This window comes from Calonectris borealis, chromosome Z, assembly GCF_964195595.1.
Source record: "Calonectris borealis chromosome Z, bCalBor7.hap1.2, whole genome shotgun sequence".
NCBI classification, from domain to species: domain Eukaryota; kingdom Metazoa; phylum Chordata; class Aves; order Procellariiformes; family Procellariidae; genus Calonectris; species Calonectris borealis.
The window spans coordinates 51,659,804-51,680,707 of record NC_134352.1 but is presented as its reverse complement, the minus strand read 5'-3'; the positions used below and the strand labels follow the sequence as shown (position 1 = coordinate 51,680,707).

Here is a 20,904-nt window from a genome sequence, read left to right as displayed (position 1 = left end):
AACTTGGCTACCTTCGCTGGCAGACAAGGCATATTTCTATGCAGAGCCTCACAAAAAGCACATTTCCTCCTCTCCTCCCAAAACATCACAAACCAATTTTACAGCAAGTTAGCAGACCGATGAACAGTTCAGTGAGCAATGCTCACTCACGCTCTCTTTCTGACTCATGTTCTTCTCCTTCTGACTCAGTCTTATTTTGGCAAACTCATTTTTTTCCCTACCTCCACATACAGTTTCCTAGAATTGACAGAAACTTAACACATTTTATCACCTCAGATGAGCATATGCTTTAATTTATCCTGGAATAGACTAAGTTAACACTACTTCAGTGAAATTACTATGGATTTGACACCCAGTGAATACAGTTCACTTCTAAATGAAAAAAGGAGAAGAAAAATGTGCTATATTGGGTGTTACACAAAGAGAACAATGTCACATTACAAGGAGAATAAAACACCACTGTGTTACTGTCTAGGAACCTTAAGGATACCTTTTCCCAACACACAGAATTTTTTGAAGTTATCTTCTCACTACTATTTCAAACTTCTTTTATGAAAAAAGAATAAACGTTCTGAATTCCAGCAATAGCTTATGTATCTTGGGCTTGGTGCTGACCTACTCGTGAAACTGTTCCAATACAGTGGGGATATACTGTCCATAAGGAAGTTATTAGCAGCTTTAAGTAGCTTCTTCTCATCAGCTACTTGGAGCTGCAATAGAAACAAAGAATAAGAATACTGATTTGAAAACCCTGAGATGTATTGGAATATTCACTATTAGGATGACAATCCTCAGGATGTACACAAAGCAAGAACATTAGTAATTTAAATGTCAAAACAGTTTACAGCTTATTTTTTCCCTACAGATTAATTAAAAAGAGAGCATAACTACTAGCCTAAAACAAATGAAAAAGAGCCATTGCTCTAACATTTAAAAGAAAGCAGTTTAAACATGTAGTGAGTTAGGCAATAACAGCTATCTGTCCACACCAGGGCTCAGTGAAAGAACATTCCTGAAAGGCAGTTATATAGCTAAGGTTAAGTATTAACCCGGTACATGCTGCTGTCTTTGTATCTGCAGGAGATTTAGTCAGCTTTTAATACAATCACCCCTGGTGCAATGATCTACAAACTCTTCTCTTGAAAGGGGATTGAGGAGCTAGAAACAGGAGAACTGCAGAACAGTTTACCTTTAATCTAATTATATTTTCCACATTTTAAATCATATATTTAGGACTGATTTCCACCTCATTTTATTAACATTAGCTGGACTTAAATGTGCAAGCAGTACTTTGCATGAATAGGGATCGCAGAATTTAGTTTTTGAACTTCTAAAACCATTTGTTGGCTCTTTTACAACATAGCCAAAATAATCAGCCTCACCTGATTAATTGTGAGAGACTTGGTTTTTTACAGCTACTGTTCTCACTAACGAAAGTCTCACTGGGCTACAGTTACTGAAAATATTTGAAGTTATTAGTGGTCGCAAGGCAAAACGTCAAGGGGAAAAAAACACAAAAATGTGAAACTAGCAATAACAATTTAGTTTTAAGATACCACATTAAGATGCATATCTGACACAAACAAATGGAGTGAAAATAAGGTCTTCTAAAAATTGGGGATATACAGAGAGGATGCTACTTTGATGATAAGGATCAAGAAAACAAGATGCATTACATCTAAGAGAACACTTTTCCAGGAAATGAATACTTTGGCAAACAAGTGACTCTTAACACTTACAGAAGCTTCATCAGAAGAAGAATCTTTTAAAGGCATTTGTTTGCTTAAACTCAAATGAAAACCATTTTGGGTGTCAACCACAGTATCCACAGGTAGGGCAGCAAGAAACTACCATCTGTAGTGCTCTTCTTGAGTAACATATATGCAGGCATCTGCTAGAGTATTTACTGCCAAGTTAATGATGACAAAACAGCATTGAAATGTATTGTTCTCAGGCTGTTCTTGTAGGATGCTTTGTAGGAGTACTACCTACCTACCACAGAGCAGCAGGTGGCACCACTCCTCATTACAAATACCTACCAACAGTTCTACGACATGAAGCAAAGGCTAACATAAAATAAGCTTACTGCCAAATCCTACTGACATATTCTTGTTAGGTCTACATTTTATGTTCAGGATAATTCAGTGAAGGGTGGCTGAAGGCTTACATGGCCCTTGGTAGCACAATCCACAGACATGCATACAGTGAACATCTGGAAATGTTCATAAAAGCAGAGGAGTAGCTTTCTAGTTAAGTTGGATTTTCTTATTACAAGGGACTACTCCTAAAACTCACAAGTGTGGGACTTCTGTTTGGTTTGGTTTTGTTTTGTTTTAAAATAAATAGAAGCAGAGAACTTGTAGGAACAATTTCTGTATCAAGTTTGAATCTAAGGAACCCTCATGAAAGCAGAGCACGTATCATTCTCTCTGAGGACTACTGACCTGACCCCTCACCCCCACACTGTGCTAGTGCTGGCACATGTCCTTCAGTATCTTCCTGACTCAGGTTCTGAAAAAGCAAGGTGCATCAGGCAAGCCTCCGTGAGGCTGGATTTTCTTCTTCTATCTGTATGCATGCTATGCATTCCTCCCATCTGGAACCAAACTGAGTAACATTTCTCACATTTAGATGTTTCTTGCAGCTAACAAATTAAAGCATGCTAAATCCTTTACGTTAAAGGGATCACAGTATTTTTAAATTTTTTAATCACTTCCAGTTTATGAACAAAAAGGATTCTTAACCCAATGTGTTAGTTTAAAAATAATCAGGGAAAGATATAAGACCATGCTATCAACGTTTTTTCCTATTGTAAACAGAAAACTTTTTGCAAACTGTTTTACTATTTCATGTAAAACCCAGACTTCAACGCCACTTACAATCACACAACAGAAAAAACTTAAGCCATACGGCTAGAGGTTTGAAATTATTTCCAACTTATATAAATCACTTCCTATCCTAGGTTCTTATCATTAATATAGAAAGTCTACAAACTACAGCTATCTGATCAGTATAGCAAATGCTAACTTATTTTATACAGTAAATCCACTAGTCATAGTTTACCTCCACAGCAAATTCTGCATTCATTATGCACACATCCCTTTTTATGAGAAGCATGAATTTTAGATAAATAAAAAGTTAACACATTTAATGGAAATGTTATCAGCTTATGGGAATCATTGAAAAAAAGTTCATGCTGATGCAAGACAGATTTTATTCCTTGGAAGGCGTTGTGTCTTCACTGTTTCAGAATTTCACCAACACATGCTGTAGTCTGTGTGCTAAACATTCATTTAAGGAAACCCAACTGGCAGCAAAACTATTCAGTGCTGTGCTAGTCAAATTTGCAAACAGGCAGAAATTACTCTAAAAGCTTACTATATTATGATCCATTCAACAACAGGCAGTTTCTTAAAAACAAACAAACAAACAGAATCAAAAATCCCCACCTGAAAACACACAACAGACACCCCCCCTCCCCAACAATGGTCATTTAGTTTAAATGATATTAGTTTACACAGCCTGGTATTTTAGCAAAACCATTAGGGTAACACACCTATTTTCACTTTTTCCTCCCTCGGGACTTTCTTGCATGCTGTATTTAAAATGACATTCTATAGCAGACAGAGGCAAATAGCGCCGCTCTTATCCAAGCCCTTCCCGGGTACTAGCTTTCACTTGAATTTTGGAGACATCTATCCACCTACAGAACCAGTAACAGCAGAGGATGGAAATGCCATGCTATGAGGCAATTCAGTTCAGTAAGGTTGCGCCTTCCTCCTCAACGCTACCTGATTATGAGATAGTAGCATTTAGCCAGTTATTTTAAATCTGTATCAGTGAGTCCCTGGATTGTTGTTGCAATACCAAGGGATCTGCTTATATTATCCTTTGCATGATCATGCAATCTCACCTCTAGGGCATTTTCCTTTTCTTTAATAGTGTTTGTTTGGTTGTTTTTTGGGGGTTTTGTTTATTGTTGGTTTTTTTTTTTAATTAGATTCTTTCTTCTCCCTCGTCTTAAAGCTGTGGCAGAAATGCTGGTGCAGAGCGAAAAGAAGAAACAGTAGCTAACTGATATTATACATTTGTATATGTAATAAAATAAAGAGAAAGCATCAAAAACTGTATTTTTCAAAAGGAACAGCTGTAGAAAAGGAGTTGGAGCTCTCAGAAAAACAGAGGCAGTAAGAAGGGAAGAGGTAACTGAGTGAGAAAAAAAGAGGTAGTTGCCCCTGTTGAAAATCAACAATTTTTAAAATGATATGCATGAATGAGCTGAGAATGACTTTACAGTTTTTATCTCTACCTTAGCATTGCCAAAAAAAGTTCAAACTGACAGCTTTTCATAGACTACTGGAATTTCACTAAGAGAGTATTTCAGTTGATCTATCATTAATACCTTACCAGACACATGTAATCCAACGACAGGCGACGGAAGGCAGATAAAGCTCTGTTCCTCATAGACCAGAAGCTGGGGCAGGGAGGCGCTGCTGGCGTTTTAGGAGGGGTGTTTGCCCTCTCTTCCTTTTTAGAAAACCAAGTTCTAATTTTAGCTTTTCTAAACTTCACAGATATATATTTAGCTAGAGAGACAACTGTTTTGTTTTAGGAATTACTACTGCTCACAGCAGTAGAAATATTTGTACTACTGTCTTATGAATGAAATGTATCAAAAAACCCTCAAACACACCACAAAAACTTTATATACAAACAAAAAAATCCTTCTTAAAAGTCTCATCTGACCTTAAACTTTAAATGCCAGACCACCACCTGTCAGGAGTCCGATAATGTTTCTTTGCTTTACGTTCTGCATGTGAGTCTTATTTGTGATCTCAAAGTTTGGGGGCATGCACAGGACTGTCTTTGTTCTAGGTAGAAAACAGCCCAGCACCTACGGTGCTGCTTCATGAGAATTTGGTAATTGGATACAAGAAAGTGATCAAAAGGGTTTGTTTCCAAGCATTTACTTTATGTCCATAACTGAGGGGGCAGGGAAGGGTGATAAGGTAAAGGAACTTTCCTAATGGTCTTTCTTATTGAAAGTGTGGAATTTGCTCATCTATATATTTATTATCAATGCAGTATCTGAACACCACAAGAAAATACTGATTGCTGTAACCTCACATATTATTACTACTCTACAGGTGCAACAAAGCAACTGAATAAGCACAAAGGAAGAAAACCAAGGCAAAGCTGATCATCTGCTTGAGTCTCGGGTGCCACAGGAAATAGTGCCAAGACTAAACTCATCACACTGGCTGACCAGCATCCACCATTGCCAACATCACTATCTGCCCCTCTGAAAAACACAAAGAGACAGGCTACATTTCTAGCCACTTCCAAAAAAAAAAAAAAAAACAAAACCAAAACAAAACCATGAGCATTCACAAATGTTTCCGTTTTGGACTGACCATAAGTCAGATTCAGTAAGCCAATAATCAATTTATTGCAAGTCAGGTGTTTTTACAGCCTGAGGGGAAAAAGAAACATCAGCAGCTTTATCTGACACCAAGTTCTTTAAGTTCAACAGTGAATTGCACTGCACATGCACAGTAAGCAAGACGCAAATTTTCCATAATGAATCAGCCATCCTGTGGGAGCAAAACACATGACAACTACTTGGGTTACTATTTACCCACCTGAATATGCACATACAGTTTATCTGATCACTAAAATGACTGTGAAATAATCCTACTCAAGCATATCAAGTTACTCCAGCATGAATTTGACAAAGCATTGCAAAATATATGTAATCCTAAAAACAGACAGCAAAACAATCAGATCACAGGTATGTAGAAGTGACCACAGTTTGACAGAGGGGAAAGAAAAAACAAAGCAGTGTCAGTGTCAGTTTGCAGGTAGGAGAAAAATCTGCTTTACGCTGTTCTGCTGGACACTAATGGAAATGCACAGCACTATAAAAGGTTGTTATCAGATTTATTAATAGAACTCAGTGGTTCAACGGTATTTTTAGCTGTATGTTTTAACATGAGATCTTTGCAAGTAAAACTGAGAATTTACTATGTTTGAATCCCCCTTGTCAGACTAATACTTTATATCAAATAATCCAGCTGAGGTCAATACAGGCAATACTGTGTAGAAAAATGACCACCTGTATATGCCAGAGAGCGATACTGCCAAAACTTAATATACAATATGTAGATATAAATAGAGATTCACGAAAAAAAAAAAATTTAATCTCTTCAACGTTTCCCTTAGAAAGTAGGTCTAAATAAGACGTACTGACAAGAAAATAGGTTGAAAAAGATTCTCCTGAAAGAGCTAGGATATATAAATAATAATGACAGCTTACTGACAGTTTTACACAAAACAAATAAAAATTCTACTTACCCTGCTATGGAAAAAATAAGAAATAAATCATGCAGCAACTAGGACACCAGATCAGGCCAGATGTTTATAGGACTAACACTGCGTCACACAAATATTGGCTCAGATCCAAAGAGACAATTAGGACAGTGTGATCCTAGTAAGACACTCTTCCTAAACTTCAAACCAATTTACTGGAATTTATTACACAGTGAACTTATAGCTGATGTTGGAGTCCTTAAATTACAAATATCTCTAAAAGCACACTGTATTATACTTAACATTTAGTACTTAGAAAGCACAGAACTGCATCCCATTAAATAAATTATTTATATTTAAGGCAAAAATTACATAACCTCAAATGGTTAAATCAGCACAGCTACCAAGAGTAGAAGACATACTCTATAAATGGAGAAAATAACTACAAATCTGATACTGTCCTTAAATTACCACATTTTAAAGAATGGCCCCCCAAAATACACACCTTGCGGTGTTCTACAACCTACAGCATCTGAGCTGATTAAGCACTGACATCAGCAGAGAAGCTTCTGCTCTCTAAAAGCATTGTTCACCACTGCAAAGTGCAGAGGAAAAACAATTACTTCATAAACCCATTGTGAATATATAATTTTTCCCTCCTTTTCAAGGAAATCCATTTTAAAAAATTTTTTTTTTTAGTTTAAGTGTTCAACATACCTGCCAAAGTAAATTTTCACAGATAAAACCCCATAAATCTGACCACCACGTTCATGATTTCAGGACTAGTAGGCAGAGATAATATACTTACAGGATTAATTCAGTTAACTTCAGGTATGTAAATATAGTCCTTACGCAAAAATAAGTGCTGCTTCTTTCACTCTGTTCTTTTTCCACTGCACACACAAAAACAAACCACAGAAGAAAAGGATAAAGAGAAAACTGATTCTGTTTTATTTCTCAATATCCATGAGGTTTCATTAATGAGTTAGCAAGCAAAAAGAATAAAAGGATAAAAGTTCACAAGCCAGCAGCTGGCATCACAGGCACTCTTCATAGCCGAATTCAAAAGAAATGTCAGAGTGGCAGCAGCTACAGTCAATGCTGGAAGCTGATGCCTCTGCGGGAAGAGGATGCTGGGAGATTTTCCCAATCTGTGCTGCAGCCTAATTCTAATCCATCACTCCTAACTGCAAGGAGAAAATGGAGACACTAGGAATGCAAAGTGATTTATATTTAAAGGCAAAAGGGAGTTACCTCAGTATTTCCTGGATAAAAAAAAAAAGATGCTACAATTGAAGTCAGACAGAAAAGGAAAGTATACTAATGCAACTGCAGTAAAAATAGATCAAACATACAAGAGTTGGTAGCAAGCAGCACTGAAGAAAACCAGCTCGTGTTTGATTTTCATTATTTGACAGTACTCAAAGAAATCAGCATTTTTTTTTTATTAACCCTCTGGCATTTTTTCCCCAGAAATCCAAATTTTTAGCTAGAGTCCCATGAACTAAAATAAATCAGTAGCACAGAGAGGCAGCTAATAAACAGTTATCTTCATGAATATCAGCAGCAATAGGAGAAAGTAGGAGTCAGAAGCAAAACAGCTGCAACAGAGATAGTTTCATCCCCTTGGTCTAATCTCTTCAAATGAGATATGGGAAAGCTCAGCACATGGGAGCTAAGCAGCAGAAAATTAAACTATGTCCTCCACCATTACCTTCAAAAAGTATTCTTTAAAGCTGTACCACCTGGGCTAATAGTACCTATTCCTAGCTATGTTTACTGTCATGAACCAAGATTTACTCACAGAAATGCCTCAAAGAAAGCCTTTAAAACACAATGCAGGAAACTACAGATTTGCATTTACTCATTTCATATGGGTGCTAAGTAATAAAAGCAGTAATAATTCAAACCAATCTATTTAAACAATTTACTTTAGAAAATACAAGTAAGAATGCAACATACTAGGAAAGAGTTGCACAGTATTTCCTAGAACACCTGAGGAAACCAAGGGCTATGATCAGGTAAGCCAGGCTTTGCAGGACATAGATGAGATGGACAACAGTACCTTTAAAATCAGGATGTTTCTACCTTTTCCCTGATAGTGTTAAAGACCAAGGAATTCAGAGATATCCGAGTTCTCCACCACGTGACTTGGAAGCAGTGCTTGTGTATATTGCCACTTATTATATTAACATTATTCGGAGCAGGGAGAGTCAAAGTGCCAGGATTTCTCTCATCTTGATTGCACATGAAAGGTAAACCAGTTTCAAATCAAGGTTGAGCAGTCACATAAAAATCAACTCAGTTGATTTTTAAAAACATACAATGTTCTGTGTTTAACTCAGCATAAGGTGCAGACAGTCCACACTTAAGGCCTCAGAAAGTATTTCCCAGTAAAAGCTGAGAAAGAGTCAGGAGCACATTTTCACAAAACTGACAAAAGCAAGCTTTCTGCAAATATCAACACATGTTCAAAAGATTTTCCCTGGATTGTCTTAAAGAAAAACCCATTAATACACACTCAAGCCACCTTCCACTCAGATTGTTTCCCAAAATGCTCTGCAACAGTTTTAAATCATATGCGGAGGCGGAACAGAAAACAGACCAACAAAACAACCAAAACACAACGTTATTAAAGACCAAACGTTTGTTGCTTTGTGGCTAATCTGGTTTTCAATCCTTTTTCCCTAAAAACAATCCTCCTTCTCAATAGCTGAGCAAGTCATAGCCTGCAAGTTTTTATTATTTTCATCTATGAGTTAGAGCTCATCGTTTCATTTTCTTATCTAAAGCACTAATGACTTAAAGATTGTACCACCAATCCAAAACATTAAGAGTCTACATCCCTTTCAAAGTCTCTGAAGTTACTCAGAGAAGGCAATTCTTGAGTTGCATGACTGCAAATAGCATTATGCAGTCTTCGTTAAAGCACAGGATAAACATTAATTTCCTGAAAGAAATTTAAGAAAGAAAACACAGATGTGATCAGTAGATCATGCATTCCAGCACAACATTGAGATTCCAACATGATAATTAATAGACTCCAGAAGTCTCCAAGAACCCCCCCAAAAAATATTATGCGAGTTTACTCCCACAGTGTTAATTTATTTTTCATGGAAGAGCAAGTCACAAGCAGCAACCCAAGTATTTAGGCTCAAATAAGACAAACTTCTTTTGGCAAACACTGGATCACAACAAAACAGGCTGTGGTATCTTTCTGTGCATGAGCCTTTCAGTGAAGGCTTCCAAGAGAGTAGCATGGTGAAGAAGAGATGCAGAGTTTTGGGCAGTTCTATGTAGCATGTCCTTGAGATGTTCTGTTTGGGGTTTTTTTTCCTGCCCCCCTCCTGTTTTTTCCCCTCCTTGTTTTCTAAGAAGCTATGGACACAGGTGGAATTGCACATTTCAAAGTCAAAAGATACCAATATAAAAATTTGCACAACATGGCCTGAAGACTTCTACTCAAATACACACACGAAGAAAAATCTCACACCAGAGGCAAAAGGTGTATTTGCAATAAACATGGAAGAGTTAGGAATGACATAATTATTGCCCGCTCAAGCCCCTTCAAAGTTAAACATTTTATAATCCAAGAACTGTTTGGGGTACAGAAGGACTAGTGAAATTAGGCTGGTGTCTCAGTACTACTGTTCCAAATCTTGAGACTGACAATATAAAGTAGCTACTATGTCATATTTATGTAACTATGAAAATACTATTTACTGGATCAAAAAATCACCTTTACTTGACTTTTTTTTCTCTTGACCTTGAGGACCAAACAAAAGAAAATAAAACTTTGATCATTTAAATTGTCACATCTGTTTCTCACCATCTTAAGGCAATGTCAGAATTTGAGTTCAAACTTACGGATACAAGCACTGTTCTAAAACGTTTTTGGCTCCCTGAATTCAAATTTGAATTTAGGGCCACTTCCTCAGCTGTTCAATTTCATTCACTGACAAAACACACACATGCGCAGGTATAACTGAAATCTTAACTACACTTCTGAGATTACAAGGATAACCTGCTCTAACTTCCTTAAACACTTCTGGTCCTTAATCTATCACCCCAGTAATACCACACAGAGCTGCTTTGGTAGGATCAAGGATTAACAGTATCAAGCTTTGGGTAGGAAAAGGAAATGCAAAAGAGGAATGGTAATATAGCAATGAAATATGCCTCATTCTGCTGAAATTGATAAAAATAGAAAATCCTAAGAATTCCATTATTCATCAAAAATCATCTGTCTGCTTTTCTACAGAATTCTAACTTCCACCTTTTCACTATTTCATTTTTAAAATGTGTTTAAGTGAGATCTCACTATTTTTCCACTGACGCCAGAACTCAGGGTCTGGTGTCAGAAATTTCTATACAAATAGTGCAACATGAAGACTTCCTCTGCATATGAACTGTTTGCAGCAGTTAGGCAGACTACTGTTTTTCTTCCCAAAGCCAACTACAAAGCATCTTCTGTAAACATACCCAGGCAGCTACCATAATACAGTTACTCTAAATGTTGTTATTCACTTGCATAAGTCTCTGATAATGGGGTGGTAACTGAAAACACCATCTTGCCTTTACCTCAAAGAAAAAGATTGCATGCCAACCAGTACTGTGGAAAAGCATAGTAACTTGATGGTAACTTATTCCTGTCATATACAGATGACGTTTTAAGGAACAGTAAGTAAAATGAGATGGGAGGAAATCCAAATACAATTAAAATTTCATACAAGTTCCTAACAAATTGAGAACTTCAAAGGATAAAATACATATGGAAATCAAAATAGCAGTGACAAGGTCAGTACATGCTAGGCATAATATGGTGATGGTTAAAAATTGTGAGAACTCCAACCTCTTTTAATCTTCTTCTTGTAAAAACAAAGAAGAGATCGTTTACAAAATCATACTCTGGCAACAGAAAACATGGATCTCTGCATTCCACAAAAAGAATTTCTGAATCATTTGGGGAAAAATTAAGGTAGTAGAAATAGATAGGAAAAAAAAGTCATAGAAGTTGAGAATTCTCTTGTTGGGTAAGGTTGAAATTAAAGTTCGTAGTTTTTCCACAATAAGACTCACGTACTGATGAAGTATTTTTACCAAGAATTAAATAAAAGAACAAAACACACATAAATCTGTTCCATCCATGTATGTGTTTGAACCTGTAGATGCTTGGCAGGTAACAGTATTAGGTTACCTTGCGAAACAGATTTGCCCAAAACTTAAAGTAAGCAGACACTCCAGTGGAAACTGAGGGAACTATTTGGTAAAAAGTAGCTTATCACCTCAAAACTTCTTGGCAGAGGCTTGAATTTCCGAAACAGAAAGAAGCATTTGTCTCCCAATTACTAGGTTCCTTTTACAAGAGAATATGCCAACCTGAAACCACTTCTCAGTTAACACAACCATGTAATGGCAAATTTACTTTCACATATATCCCACTTATCCTCTTTGTAAGGTTGAAGATGCTGTATCAAAAGTTATCACCAAGCCCGTACTTTGAAAACTTAGTACCTCTCTTTGGCAGAGAGATACTAGGTGAAATGCTACTGCTTGCTTTAAGCAAAATGGCAGACTAACCTACTTTCTTTGGCTTCAGCACCAGTGAGTAAAGAACTGCGTGTACAGGTGGAGCTCCATTTAATGGTCCCTCCACATTTCTACAAAACAAGTCTTTGGGGCTCATTACACAAACTGTTTTGGAGTTGCTGTGTATACCTACAGTAGCCACCGTAAGTACAAGATCACAAAAGAGTCTAGATAAAGAATCTAATCCATTTAGACAATCGGAGCAAAGACTGATTTCCTCCTGGACCTGCCCTCAGATACGACAGCCAGCACTAGAGATTTAGGGAAGGATTTTACCCTATTAAGATAACTCATTGCCCTTTTAACATCTAACCTGCACAACCTGGTATCTACAGTTAAGCAATAATGTTTAGGGAATAAAGCCAGTTAAAGCCAAGTTAGATTAGCAAAACCATTTGCTAGCATTTACTGGAGCAATATACAGAGCAGTGTTACTCTTCATATTTTACATGAAGAATTAGAGAGTGGTGTAGGAAATACTATGAAGACAGGATTCCCACACATTCTTTCCGAATTCTCTAAACCAACAAGTTGATCTGACAGAACTTGAACCAGCTCTGATCTCGTAAGTAAACATCAATAGTCTTTATAGACACAACTCTATAAAAAAAGGCCATTTTACTTAAATTCAGTCCAATTTACTTAAATTGGGTATAACCAAACTGCAATAAGCCACTAAAATCAATGCCAGGCATATTATTATCACAGAGCTGTAACAATGCCACTTTCTTACCTAAAATAAAAGAGACTGAAACATTGATACATAGGAGAATTTTAAGACGAACGTTATCAACAACAAAATCAAAAAAAAAAATAGATACAGCTTCCTAAAAGGTTGAACCTCTGGTAGTTCATTGTTTCAATGTAATAATGTTTCCAAATTTCTGCTACTGTATTATTAACAGAAAAAACTACCATTAATGCTAGACAGGGAAAGGTCAAGAATAACCAGTGTGGCACTAGATTTGGGAAAGGATTCCCCTCAGGCAAACTACCAGCACCATTTGAAAACTACAGTCAAAGAGTTTCAAGGGAGATAAGATTGAAGACTTCCACAAAAAGTCCCAAGGTTTTTTTTCAGTTCCTTAGGCACTTTTTTAAAATACGTGTACCTTCTGAAGAATTTGAGAAAGGAGAGAGTCTAATCAAGTGAAAATCCTGCCCAGATACAAAAGAATACACACATTTCTGTATAATTTCCGTAACTGCAGAGTAGCTAATTGTCTAAACACAGAGCAAGTCATCAGCAGCAAGTATTCCAGACAAGATTATGCTACTCTTGTTGCTCAAATACTCACAAACTGAACTGCCTCTCTATGAACATCATTTCCAAAGGAAACAACATACACAATTATGCTGACTTTCCACTTATGTGTCCCCACGCTCTTAACATTTCAACCTATTGGCCAGTTTCAATCAATTTGACAGAGAAGCAGTGGACTCAAGAAACAATTAAAATAAATAGCTGGATAGTGCAGAAATATCTGAACGGTACCTACTAAGAGAAAGGCTACAGTATAATACTTAATTTTCTGTTTTGTTGGCCTGCTGAAAAATCAAGCTCCCTGTTGCCATCCAGGAGTATGGAGGACGCAGGTGCAGCGGGGTGAAAGGAGAGGTAAGTAGGTCATGAGGACATGTGCAGGGATGAGTAAGAGCTCAGGGGATGCAGTTACTCACACTGTGCTTTCTCCTAGGCTTGTGCAGGACCACCTGAACAAGAACTGTGGGTGGTCCTACGTCACTGAAATAGGCTGAACTAAAGGCTGTGAAACCTGAACATGGAAAGTTAGTTTTAGAATACACATATACCAGAATCAGTCAACAATATAACAGCACAGGCGTAGTATGTTTGGCCAGTGGACAAGGACAGCAACCAAGTGACAACTGTTCAACTAGAGACATTAATCACAACATGATTTCTGTCTCACTAATATTCTCTCCATCATCCCACATTTACTCTTCTACATAATGGTTATTACAGACAGAAGCAATACCAGTCAGAATAAACTAACATCAGTCTAACTTCCACACAGTTATAAAAAGTGTCTCTGTACAACAGCTATGAGCACCCAAGAGACTCAGGAAGAACAAATCAAAGCTCTGCATGACAATAATAAACATCTGTGCCCAACTCAGATATCAATAAAAACAACAAAACAACCTTCTCATAGAAGGAATGAGTGTTGGATAAATATTCTCACAAAGTAAATATTACAGAGTCACTTTCTTCCCTCTCCTGAGGGACGCAAGGGCCAGAGAGAGAAGTTATCTCATCATACAGCAACTGCTAGGGAGTCAAAGGAAAAAAAAGTAATCATTAACATGAGAGGTTCTCAACACGAATATATTATATTCTTATTTCCTTCCTTCTGAGTCTCAGGAAGCAACGTGTTTAATTTTTCAGCTACAATTTTACATAGGGAGCACACCTTACTACTCTAGGTATGATACAAATAGACAGTCTAGAAAATCTATGAAGTATAACTTGCCAAGGCCATGGAAATTTTAGCAATCAAATTCAGTCCAAAGCTATTGCTCCTGGGTCTACCAGTGTTTTAGCAATCTGAGGATATCACTAGAAGTCTCCTTCTCATGTGCTTCGTGGCACAAAAATGCACTAAAATCCTACAGAAAAACTAAAACAACTTATGAACAGCATCATCTGTTTCCATCACAGCTTAAGTAAGGTGTTGCTTCAGCATGAAATCTAATGCCAGAGAAGTGACTGTATCTCTCTTCATTAGGCAAAAATATCTATGCAGCGGTACATTATGAGGTATAGCAATTTCCATTTCAAAATCTTGCTTCGATAGTTTTGCATAATGTGTGATCCAAAGTTTTTCCACTAATGCTGAGCTATATTTTTTTCACCATGCAGAAACATCTAGAGCCATCAGTATGTAACTAAAAATTACTAAATTTGTACTTTTAATTCTTTACAACTTTCATATTTGTTGACAAATGCTTCATCACATATATCAACCTTATATATATCAACACTTCCATTTCCCAACTCTTGGGAACCTTAACTATTCTGGAAAACGTGAATGTAGTAAGTGCATATAAAATGATGCTTCCCTGGAATGGTGTGCATGCAGTATTTCATTGCTGTATAAATACTTTTAATAAAAACATACGTATTTTAAAAAAATTCTACTTACACGGGGATGTTTTCAAAGGCATCTTCAAAATTTTCCTGCAAAAGAAAAAAAACTGTTTCAATCAAATGTGCATGTATTTTGGAACTCTTTCTGTAACACAGCAGAAAGTTACCATTACCAGATAGCACTTAATTCTGCAACATACAGTAATAATTAGAATATTCAGAGTCTACTGGCCTTTTGTTATGCTTTCAGGGCAAATCATTACCCAAACAGATACATTTCCTATGGGCCTACTACATCAAACCACAGCTAAGTTAAACCAAAGACCTCTTCTTTTCAGACTCCCAAACTTGCACCATATAAATCACAGAAGGCAATACAGACTTAGGCTTCAGGAGTTTGTGCAGCACATCTGACGTATCCAGGATGCACTCGCTGACCAGTATATTTACACATTAAAAAAAATATAAAAATTAAGTGTTCTAAGGATATAGCTGATATGCAGGTTGGCCAGAGTATACATACTAGGACTAGGATGCTTTGTAGATAGCGTGCATATACAGCCAGCTCACGCATTAGTAGCAGTTATGTGAACAGCTTGATCCAGACATCCGGAGGATGTCTCTTTCCACCAGATTCAAACCTCCTTCAATTTAGGTTCAAATTTCAAATTAAAATAAAGGAAGAGATGCACAAATGTAAAAATGGTCAGAATGGTTCAGCTCAAGGGCCATCTGTTTTTGTATCCCGTTTCCAAAATTGGTCTGTAGAAGTGTATAGCAGAGACAACAGAGCAAACAGCCCTCCCTCCTACATCCTTCCCTCCACTCCACACTTTCCAGCTTTTGGTATTCAGGGAATTCCAGGCCTTGATGTGGTTTGTCCATCTGCTGATTTTTCAGTAGATCTCTGTTCCAAGTACTGGTCTAGTCTCACGTTGATCCCATGTAGACTCCTTTTTATTCATGAGGTCATAACCTTGGTAAGGCATTTCACAATTTGTGAAATTTTGTGCAAAATAATCATTTCTACTGGAACCTGGCTCCTACTACCTTTGTTTAAAAGTCCCTAGCTTTTCAATTGAAAGACAGTGAAGAATCAATTCATACTTGCTTCTTCCTAGACACGATTTTGAAAACCTTTGTTCTATCATCCAAAGCATCTCTTTTCCAAGCCACCTTAGTCACTCCTCAAACAGAAACTATTTCCTACTTATGACTGTCCTTTCTGCTCTTTCCATCAGAGAAACTGGAAGCATGATGGAACAAATTGTTCCAATTTTTAACATATCCCAGGAATAACACTGACTTGGTGTGCAAAGGAGTAAGATAATACAAGACTCACACAGAGTATGTGACCACCAGTGGCACAAGCACTACAGTGCTTGCATCAAACCTTCCCAAAAAGTTTTCAAACCAAAGCCAACACTAATAAAAGAAACAACCTAAATGCCTTGCTAAAACACCAATTGCAGCTTACTTCAAGGCTGTCCACCCAGTTAAGACAACGCACACACTTGGAATATTGTTAGACTCACTGGCAGTGAGGTAGAGGACTAGTGTTTTAGTGGTATTTACCTTAAGCATGGTAACATGAGATTGAAGCTAACTTCATTAATACTTCAGAAGACAGACCCATGTTTCATGAAGTTTGCATTTCTCAGCGAATGCACCAGTAAATACAGCTAATAAATAATCAAACATAGTAATGACGCATTACATACTGTTTCTCTGCCATAGGACAAATTCAGCAATACACTATGTGACTGTGATCCACCCTCCAGCAAATGTTACTTTACTCATATTTTTAACAGAGGGAAAATTTCTGTTCACAAAAAACAAACTGTTGCAAAAGGACAGGACTTTTATCAACCTTCACATATAGAATATGCTACTACATCAGTTTTCAACTACTGCAATTGCATGTTCCTTATTGCCTGCAGCTGCCCCTGCCAAGGAGTAATATTAATGTATTTAAAGAAACGTTCTTAACAGACTGCCCAAATGCGCTCTTTCAAGCTAAATTTACCGGACGACAATACTATAGTAGGCAAAACACGACCTACTGTGCAGAACACAGTAATCAACTTAGAAGAAGCCAATAAAACAAAGCCTGATCTGAGAGCGGAACTGAGTTTCGAAAAGCTGAACAGAAACCAACAGGAACAAACATCCTGAACAGAAACCCTGCTACTCGTATCTCACCCCAGACACTGATAGAAGTCATCAGTCTTCTAATAAAGTGCTTCTCTGAAGACTGTTTGCCTCCTTGAGCCACTTCTAGAGACAAGAGGAGAAATTCAGCAAAATAAATAAATAAATAAAACACACTGGCAGCTTTTTGAGCACACCTCCACTTTTCCTATAAGAACAAACTTGACAAAGAAAAGTCAAGGTACTTTTAACTGTCAGGTACTTATAAAGAACAGTAACAATCAAAAGTTTACACCAAGACGTAAAAATTATCTGCGACGTGAACCTCTTGCCTGCTCTTTCAAACCTGAGAGCAGCAGCTATGTACAAGAAGAAAGGGAAAGATAATTTGCACTGTCTAGATAAGGGCCTTTTCTGCCTGGCTACTACTCGATTTTGTTCCCTGCTGTTCACACTGGTCAAATGCATGTCAAATGCATGCTAAAAAAAAAAATACCATTGCTGAAGGTGACTTCTTCTATGCTTAAAAAAGCATAGTTTTTCTGAAGTTCTCTGTGCGTTCCTATTCCCACTGCATGCAAAATGGGTATTAGAAGGCATTCAATTTGACATCTTGTTCTCATTTCCTTAACTGTCTCACAGAAGTTTGTAGTTGGCTCTACACACTCTTAGATTCCCTATATATAGAACAAAGTTGAAGGCACTAAGAGAGAAGCATAGCCATTTTCTACTCCATTCCATGCCTATTACAGCAAAAAAAGTTATATCATCCTTCCTAAGGTGTAAGGGAAAAGACTGCAATTGAAATACCCAGAACAGCTCCTCCCAGATCAAGTTCTGGGATTCATCATGTTCCTACCAAGATATAAAAGGTTTCGGAAGTACTCAGAACATATTCACTTTTTCCAGTAGTCTCTTAAAATTTACTTATAAATTAAGCCTGTTCAAGACGAGAAAAAACTTAAGAGTGAAGTGTTGCATAAAATACAGAGCATTTTGAAGACTTTAGCCTGTATATAATACACAAACGTATAGGTATGCATATAATATATATCAATTAAAAAAAAAAATCAAGTGATTGATAAAGTTTATCCATTCCACAGAGTATAGAAGCAGCCAAAAAACATGGTCAGACACATTCTTGCACATTTGACTAAAGCCTAGTAAAGTTCCCACCTTCAACTGCTCATCCCAACACTGCAACTTCCGGCTGATATGCCATAACCAAGTTCCAGAGGTGCTTGTTCATTTCAGTCTACAGCAAAGCAGATTATTTAATTCAAGCTAAATAGTTTTACTTAGCACCGATGACAGGCTGCACACAAGTTCCTTCAAGCCTAAAGTTGTGTGCAACTAAATCAACCATATTTGTGACCTCTACATTTTATCAGTGTTAGTGTAGGAATACAATTTCTTTTATTTACATGGCGGGAGAGTCTTGACAGAGACTGAGATTAACCCAGTCCTTCATACATTTCTTTCACCTGACCCAGGTCCATCCTGCAGCAAGTCCCAAGGGTCCTGCTTCAGTATATCCTTGTTATAGCAGCCACATACATTCAGTAGACATCTTCAAGAAATACAAGCTGCAATTAAATCCACAAAAAGCGCCACACAGCTTTTTTCCCAGATATGCCTCTCAGAAAAAGAAATATATTAACATTTAAATCAGTACCAAGAGAAACAGTTTAACAACCATGTCTCTCAGTACATAATGCTGGCTAATGCTGCAATCCACACATTTTTATTGCACCTTTTCCAGAAAACACGTCAATCCAAGAATTCAAAACACATGAATTTAAGTAAAACTGCCACTAGATGGCATGACAAAAACTGATTCAGATTTTTCCACAAATTTGGGAAAAAAATTGGCATAAGATTTGACAAAATAAACCTGTCTCAAAATTATTTCTCTTGAATTACATCATCTTCATTTTCTTCTGGTTGATTATTGTACCATTTCACATCTTTTTGATGCATCATTTTCAAAAGATGTGAGCAGGTGTGAAAAGAATTAAGTTTACACAACTTAGAGATAGTCATGTTTTGCAAATCCAAGAAAGTGGAAGTCAAAGAGAGACATAAACAGACAGAGCGTATTAATGAAGAAAAACCGACTGGAGTTCCTGTACTCTTTAGCAATGAGAGCAAAAACCATGCGCAGCAGACCACAATTCACCTATAAAGCCTCAAGAAAAACAACGTGCAAGTGAGACTCTTAAACTACCATAGGACGTTTATCAGTGACCGTACTCTTGTTGTAATACATTGGTAGAAAGTAGAAACAACTGCTTGCCTTGATTATTACAGAAATCCTAGCATCAAAAGTGAACTCTCCTTATTTCTACATTCACAGTAAGTCATTTAACTTTAAGCAACTTTTAGACTATATCCTATGACTCTTTGTAAATTACTGTCTTAAGTTTGCTAATTGTTTTGTCAAGCCAAGTGTTTAAACACTTGCTCTTTTCAAAGTGAAGTTGGCAAACTTGGCCAATCTAAACTATTCCTTTAAAATGCAGATTTATGACAAGATATGATTACCAAGTAAGGTATTAACGATCTAGATTCTCCCCACTGATAACAACGTAACTTCAGAAAACTAAGTCCAATAATATCTAGGATCACTAGCCATGATTTGAAGTCCATACTATACTAGGCAAGGGCTGAAAAAAAAAAGCGCCTTATCTCAAAAACATCAACATAACATGAATAAGGCTGCACATTGATTCAACAGACAACTGAGACCATTATGTGGTCTCATAATAATACTAATGATAATGGTGAAATAATACTAGCCAGAATTAAATACTGTTGCTATACCACATTTACCTGCCTAGTCACAGCTTTCTTTTGTAGGTACTAAATAGAGCACGGTTTAAGGAAAGATTTGAAGAACCATAAACTTAACAGTAATTCTCCTCCCTGGAAAGCCCACATATTAAGATATTGCAAAGCATGGGAATCTATGAAGACAGTTATATACTTAGCAACTTTAAGCTGCTTTTAGTCCTGATGCTTTTGAACAAATTTCTATTCAAGTATGGGTATACCTAATTATTTTTGTCCTCTTTTGTCTTCTGTAATTCAGCCCCATACCGTCCTTCTCATCAAAAAAAATCAATGCTAGGTGAAAGAAGAAACTGATCTACAACACTGATACTATGGACTGATACTATGGAAAAGAGGCCTTCCATATGATCTTTGTTTCTACAGCAGAACCAGTTTCCAGACAGTTTCTGTAAGTCAGCAGTCACTGCACAGTTTTATTACCAAATGGGACAGAATATTAAAAAAAAAAATATTCTGAACAAAATCTAAGTACATATGCTTTTTTTTTTCCCTTTTCTATTATGTAACTTTGTAAATATTCATTTCTCCTTAGCCTTAGCCAGGACTACATTAAAAATGATTCAAAGAAACTGATGGCTAAAAATTTTAAACTCCAAGCCCACAGGATCGACAACTTAGAATCACTGGGCATTTAAAACTTAATGGACATTATAGCAATATGCAAGCTCCTAAGAATATTACTCAAGGATACGAAAGGACAACATAACATCTTCTCCCCTTATAATTGCCTCGGCTGAACTGAGAACTGCTAACAGAGGCTGGAAAATCTCCTGAGTAAACAGCAACGCAATTAGCAAAACTCCCAGATGTGCAGCTACATGAGAGCATGGCTGACTCCAAGCCCACTGTCAGTTCTCTACTCAAGTGTTGCGCATTTGCATTATAAAAATATT

At 36.9% G+C, this 20,904-nt stretch overlaps 1 protein-coding gene across 1 annotated transcript in view; it reads right to left on the bottom strand.

Annotated features, from left to right (window-relative positions):
• Positions 1–20,904, bottom strand: part of TTC39B (tetratricopeptide repeat domain 39B) — a 75,075-nt gene that overhangs the window by 34,681 nt on the left and 19,490 nt on the right. The window contains exon 2 of the mRNA XM_075138073.1: positions 15,063–15,097. Within this exon, the coding sequence (XP_074994174.1) occupies positions 15,063–15,097 (35 nt within the window). The remainder of the gene's footprint in view (positions 1–15,062; positions 15,098–20,904) is intronic.